The sequence below is a fragment of the Leishmania major genome, chromosome 35, assembly GCF_000002725.2.
Source record: "Leishmania major strain Friedlin complete genome, chromosome 35".
In the NCBI taxonomy this organism is placed as follows: domain Eukaryota; phylum Euglenozoa; class Kinetoplastea; order Trypanosomatida; family Trypanosomatidae; genus Leishmania; species Leishmania major.
The window spans coordinates 2,061,717-2,067,749 of NC_007284.2; the positions used below are offsets into that span (position 1 = coordinate 2,061,717).

At 59.9% G+C, this 6,033-nt stretch overlaps 2 protein-coding genes across 2 annotated transcripts; both read left to right on the forward strand.

Annotated features, from left to right (window-relative positions):
- Window positions 1–517: 517 nt before the first annotated feature.
- On the forward strand, window positions 518–1,681 carry LMJF_35_5370 (diacylglycerol kinase-like protein; the record flags this gene model as incomplete). The annotated part of the gene is made up of 1 exon (XM_003722882.1): window positions 518–1,681. The coding sequence occupies one exon, from the start codon at window positions 518–520 to the stop codon at window positions 1,679–1,681; it is 1,164 nt and encodes a 387-aa protein (XP_003722930.1).
- Window positions 1,682–3,494: 1,813 nt separating this feature from the next.
- LMJF_35_5380 (conserved hypothetical protein) lies at window positions 3,495–4,274 on the forward strand (the record flags this gene model as incomplete). Its single annotated transcript, XM_003722883.1, has 1 exon — window positions 3,495–4,274. One exon carries the CDS (start codon window positions 3,495–3,497, stop codon window positions 4,272–4,274), a length of 780 nt encoding a protein of 259 aa, XP_003722931.1.
- Between the last annotated feature and the right edge of the window lie 1,759 nt (window positions 4,275–6,033).

Sequence of the window (6,033 nt, forward strand, 5' to 3'; positions counted from 1 at the left end):
TGTTGTGACACCCTTATCCTTTCTTTGCTGTTGCTTCTTACCCCCGTTTGTGCATCGCAACGTCCTTCCCCTCGTTCTGTATATCCTCATCACTCCACGGTAATACCACCACTGTGTTCATTCTTCACTAACGTCTAACGAACAAAAAAAATTAAACACCGTCCATCACGGACGCCGTTTTGCCGCACATCGTTGTCGATGCGCCGAGAAGGAACGACGATGTCCTCGATTCCTCTTCTTTCATCGCCCTCTCCGCCCAGGCTGCTTTGGAGGCCAATGCAAACAGCGCAAGGGCACAGAAATGTCCGAATGCGGTAAGTTCATTGCCGCCCTTAATGACTGCACCGGGTAAGCACTCCCCCTTCGATCCCCCAAGCCTTCGCTGTTGCTGAAGTGAACAGCGAAGAGCGCCATCGGCGCGCCGTCCGCTCCCGTATTTGGCAACCACGTACAAGTGCCACTTGCCACCTCCTCTGCCTACCCACTACTTGTCTCCAGTGCACCCATCTCGCAGGTCATGACCTCTTTGTCGCACAGCCCCCGCATTGGAGGCGGCGCGCGGACGTTTTTTGCGCTCGTGAATCTGCGCAGCGGGGGACGCCGCTCCTCGGAGTACGTGCTCCATAAGCTCAGCGATACACTTGGCGCCGATCGGGTGTGGGTCCTCTTCGAAGGCGGAACTGCGGAGCATCACCGCTCTCAGCTCGAGCTCTTCCTACGCAAGCAAGCGCCCGAGTACGTCATTGTTGCTGGCGGTGACGGTACCATCTCCTTCGCGATGGATGTAGTCAAGCGGCTGCACGATGAAAACGTGCTCGCACCCAACCGTGGCGTGATTGCGCCTTTCCCGCTCGGCACCGGCAACGATTTCAGCTTTACGCTCGGCTTCGGCAGTGGTTTTGCACGCTGGATCGTGCTGGGCGAGAAACGGTTCCAGCGCCTGATGCGCGACTACGAGACGGCCACGGTCACCAATGTTGATAGATGGTCTCTTCACGTGACCACCACGACGGCACGGCACCCCAGTGGTTTGGTACACACCCACGTATTCAACAACTACTTCTCCATCGGCTTTGATGCAGCGGTGGCAAACCGACTCAACCGCTTTCGCGGCCGCCACCCCAATCTCTTCACAACTAGGCCAGTGGTCAAGCTGTGGTACGCTGCCTTTGCCGTCATGGCTCTCTTTACCGAAAAGCAGATCGGCTCCTCCATTCTGCTTGAAGTTGACGGACGCCGCATACCGGTGCCGGCGAGTGCCAAATCTGTCGCGGTGTGCAACATGCTGACGTACGCTGGCGGTGCTGTCGCCTGGAACGGCGACGCCGTTGACCACTACGCCAAGCCGTCTGTGTGGGATGGCCGCGTGGAGATTGTCTGCTTCTATGGCATATGGCATCTGGCGCTTGTGCGCCTCGGCTGGTGCTATGGGAAGAAGCTCGCACAGGGCATCACTGTCTGCATCGAAACCGATTGCCACTCCTGCCAGTTTGATGGTGAAGAGGTGCTGAACGTGGCGGACACCAAGGGCAAATCCACGTTCCGCATCGTCCACTTTTCCACTTCAGAGTGCCTAACCGTGCCGCCACGGCAGGAGACGAATGTCTTTGCCTTCCTGCTCGCGCTTGCTGCGGTGGTGCTAGCCATCATCGGCATTTTGTACCGCTCCCCCGTTGCGTAGTACCTGTACTGTGGATTCCTGCAAGCGGGCGGGTGCCTGGCAGTGGCAGCATAGAGTGCACATTGCATACTGCCTATTGCTCCGCTAGCGTTGCGGTGCCCCCAACCCCCCCCCTCCCCCCACGGTCTGTTTGTGCGATGGGAACGCCCGATCCGGTGTTGAGTCCAGTATGCTACTCGAGATTCGCGGACCGCTCGGGGCTCACAGCACAGCGCATTTCACGCCATGGTCCTGCACACAGTGACCTGACTACCCACACTGCACGCGTGCGGCACGAGATTTCCTCTTCGCATGTCTTCGACTGCCCCCTGCTCCCCCGCAGGACAACAAGCTATGGAGCTCTTTGTGCGCAGGCACGTCTCTCCGCGCGCCTTCGAAAGGCGTGCGGGTCCAGGAGAGGGCGGAATACCCCTGCTGTGGCAGGACCTATGGCAGCGTCCCAACTGTCGCGGTGCGTGCGGGCAAAGCATTTCAAACATGCGACGCACCCCGCGGCATGGACGGAAACGGAAGACGCAGACAACGGGTCTCCCAGACACCAACGCTGCCCTGAGGAAGGCCCCATAATACAGAAAATGTGAGTCATGTACGCAGGCGCCGCCAAGCATAGCTGGCACGGTGTGCCACATCCACGCAAAGCATCCAGAGAGGCCAGCAGAGCGAGAGTGATTAGCGGGAAAGGTGCAACGAGATCCATGCGAATCAGCCCCAAAGTGCATGTGGTATGAAATGCGCGGCATCTTCTGCATCCGGCCGGGGTGGACTAATGAAACGCAGGTGGTGAAGGCGTGACGAGAGCATCCCGAATGGCACCGTCGAGCCCTTCGGGCTCCCACGCGGAGCGTCTCCACACCACTTTGTGGAATATCACGGTTTGAAGCTGCTCGGAGGGTGGAGCATCGCACGCAGGCAGGGTGTGCCGATGGTCTCAGCGAGGGCCCTGACCTGAGGCTGAACAACTTTCTCTTTGGCCTCATCCGGCAAGCACCTGGACCATCTCCTGTTACCCGCACGACGGACAGCACCCCGTTCGCCCTCGGGCTCGACCCTGGGCACCGCCGGCGTTGGATCAAGGCAGGCAGTCCACCCACCTCCGCCTGGCGCCGACAGCACAGCACGCATCCGAAGAGGGCACGAGAGAGAACCCGTTAGGCGCATGGCGCAGTTCCACGGCACGAGGGTTCGTCCTAGACGACCAGGATGTAGCCGCAGCGCTAAAGCGGTTGATGAACTGTGGTTGTATGCGTATAGGCGTACACTTGGTGGTAGATGGGTACTTTAAACAAGAACAATCCGTTTCGCAGGACAGCTGTCTTTCTTCATGTTGTTTTGTATACGATCCTCTTCATTTTCCGCAGGACGCTGAGTACTGGAGCCAATGAGCGTGTGGACGCTGTGCCGGTGCCTGCCTATGTTTACTGCTTCCAAGTACAGTGCTGCCAACTAGCCCATCCCCCTCTTTTCCAATAACGGTGTTCCGAGCGTCGAGGGGCAACCCCCTCCCTCGTTGTCGCCGGCGCTGCGGCTGCTCCGCATGCGCTTGAAGAGAGAAGAATAGGATGACAATCGATACCTGTGGCAAAGAACGTGTCCGTCCTCCATCGTTTTCTCCTCCACGTTGGTCACACCCAGCTGATCACGCGGCGCCCCGTCCGTGGTTTGTTGGCACACCGCCTCTTGAAGCCCATGCGACCACCTCTATTCCACCATCCTCATTTTTCCTACCTCCTCTCCGACAACCTCGACGCATGCGTCTCTCGCTCCAACATAGCAAAATAAACACAAGCGGCAGAGGGGTCGCTCTTCGCCAACGATGCGAAGCGGGCCTTGTCCTCTACCGCCTGCTGTTGCAGCTCGCTCGCTCCTGTCACCGTTCGGGATCGGGGTGTCGAAGAGGCTCGCGCTTGTCGGCAGCGGCAACTCGATCACAGCGCTGCTAGTAAAGGAGAACGTACCGGCTGGCACACCGTTGCTCCTCGCGCCGGATGCTGCGCTGCTCACGTGCCAGGGTGCTCTCGATGCAGATGTGGACGGTCTCGTGCCGCCACCAGCGGAAATGCTAGAGCTGTTAAAACGCGATACGGCGCAGCTCGACCACGTTTACCTAGCGTACTATCTATCGCTGCGGTGCTTCACAAACACGGAGGACTGGTTCTCCAGCCAGATTCATCGCTTCAAGGACAGCGGCTCCGCTTCTCAGGAAGATACGGCTAGTTCACGCATCTGGGAACGGTTTGCGCAGAAATACGTAACCGCCCCTGCTCCGGTCTTCATGGCCGCCTTGCAGTACGTCTGGGAGAGCTGCTTTCGCAAACCTGCAACGGAGGCAGACTCGGCGTCGGCTCCGCTACCGGCAGCGCTTGCCGTTGCGCCCGTAGTCGACGTTGCTTCGCAAAGCCGCAATGCCACGAATTCGGCACTCACAGCTACCACCGCCAAGGCTCTCAAAGAGACTCACCTGCACAGCGACATCACCGGTGCACGGCAAGCGCTGTTGGCTAAAAACGATGCGTACGTCTACTGGGTGCTCACTGCCATCACTGATATTCCGGTCGGCGGTGAAGTATCCGTTTCGTCAGAGTCTGTGCTCTAATCGCTGCATTTGTTCCGCTCCATTCAAAAACTATGTGAGCTGAAAGGATGCAGCACTTCACACCTGCCATACTTCTCTTCTGCCGCGTGCGCGCGCCCATGAGGAACTACACCCGAAACCGTGGACTGCAGCGTGCACCTCCCCTTTAGGCTTCCTTGCCATTCACTGCACAGATCTGCACCTTTCGCGTGCCGTGCTTTTCTCAGCGACCTCTCCCTCTCTCGTCAGCTCTGCTTGCGGTGAAAAAACTAGTGCGCTGCGCGACGGACTCACCATCGCTTCATAACACACAGGTACGCTGCATCCCCATCGAAACCAGCAAACGCCACCCGCCCTTCTCCCGATTCTTGGAAAGAACCTTTATTGTTCATCTCGCCTGCGTGCTGGCAGTCTCGTCGGTGGTGGTGGTGCTGGTGTCTGTCGTGCTTTTCGTGTTGCTGAAAGCCTGCGACACGGGCGAAAGAGGGAACGGGTGCTCGAAAAAGGATATGCTGACGCAGAGGGAGTCAACGTGCTCTCTCCCACGTCAATGGCATGCTTCGCCACGCACTGATCTTTTCTTTGCACCATTGTGTTCCCCTCTTCATTTCAGATCTCGAAACGGGTCATTGTAGGCCTTTGCCTTCCCCCACCCCACCCCCACTCATCCACCGCCTTGATGATTGCCCGCGACGACAGGGGAATCCCCCTCGGGCGACGGCAACGAAAAGGCGGGGATACTCGAGTCCACCTGCTCGCGCGAGTCGTGCCGCCGCGGGCGCGGGTGGAGGGGCACCAGATCAGTACACTCCCCGGCGCTAAACCGGACACCCGCCAGCTAGGCCGCGTTGGGTGGGCGGGCGCGGATGGGCCATGCGATTCGCCTTCTGGCTTTTCCCCTCTTCGTTTGCCCTTCCCCCACCCCGTCTTCCCCGCGGGGCGTCGTGCGCCTGCCCTACGGTCCTAGCGGGGGCCGCCAGGACCGCCCCGGCGGCCTGCGGCCGCCCCAAAAACCCCACGGTGGCTGGCAAGACAAACAGCCGCGGGCGCCCAGGCAGAGGCCGGCCTCGACCGCCCGCGCCCCATTCGCTTACCCACCGTGACCGCGGCCGCTCTGGGCGCGAAGGTGGTCTCAACGGCCCTCCTGCCGTTGGCGCTGGCACCGTCCCGCCGCGCGGTGCGAGCAGCGCCACGCAGAAAGGGCAGAGCAGACCCCCTGACGGGCCCCACCCGCGCGAGCACACCGCCCTACGCCTGGCAAGCCGAGCCCTGGCTACTTTGATGGCCCCTGCAACGTGTCAGCCAGTGTCGCGCACGGGTGGGAGGTCCACGCCGCGAAGGCGGAGGGGCAGCGATCCTCCTCCGGGCACGCGCGTGCAACGGACCATATCCCTCCCGGAAACGGGCAGCGAGCTTGGCCGCGCCGTGATCACTTCGCACCGTGCTGGCAATGGCCCAGTCCTAGATGAACTCATGGAGCCCCAGCGTAACGCCCCCGGGTATCTGCTTGTGCTGTGGTGCGTCGAGTTGTCCGTATCGCTTGTGCAGGTCCAGTATTCGCCATCGCGTCCATCCAGCAGAGTGGCTCAAGTCTGGTTTAGTCGTTCTTCTTTTTTTTTATTACCACACTGGGCTGTACGATTCGGGTGCCGTTCTAGGAGCGTGGGGACCGGATGCAACATTCGCTGGGCGTCTGATTGAGAACTTCCCGTGTTACCAGGACGGTCGTAGGTACGTATTCTGGCCTGAGGTGCATCCGTCTAGGAGGGTCATCTCAGCA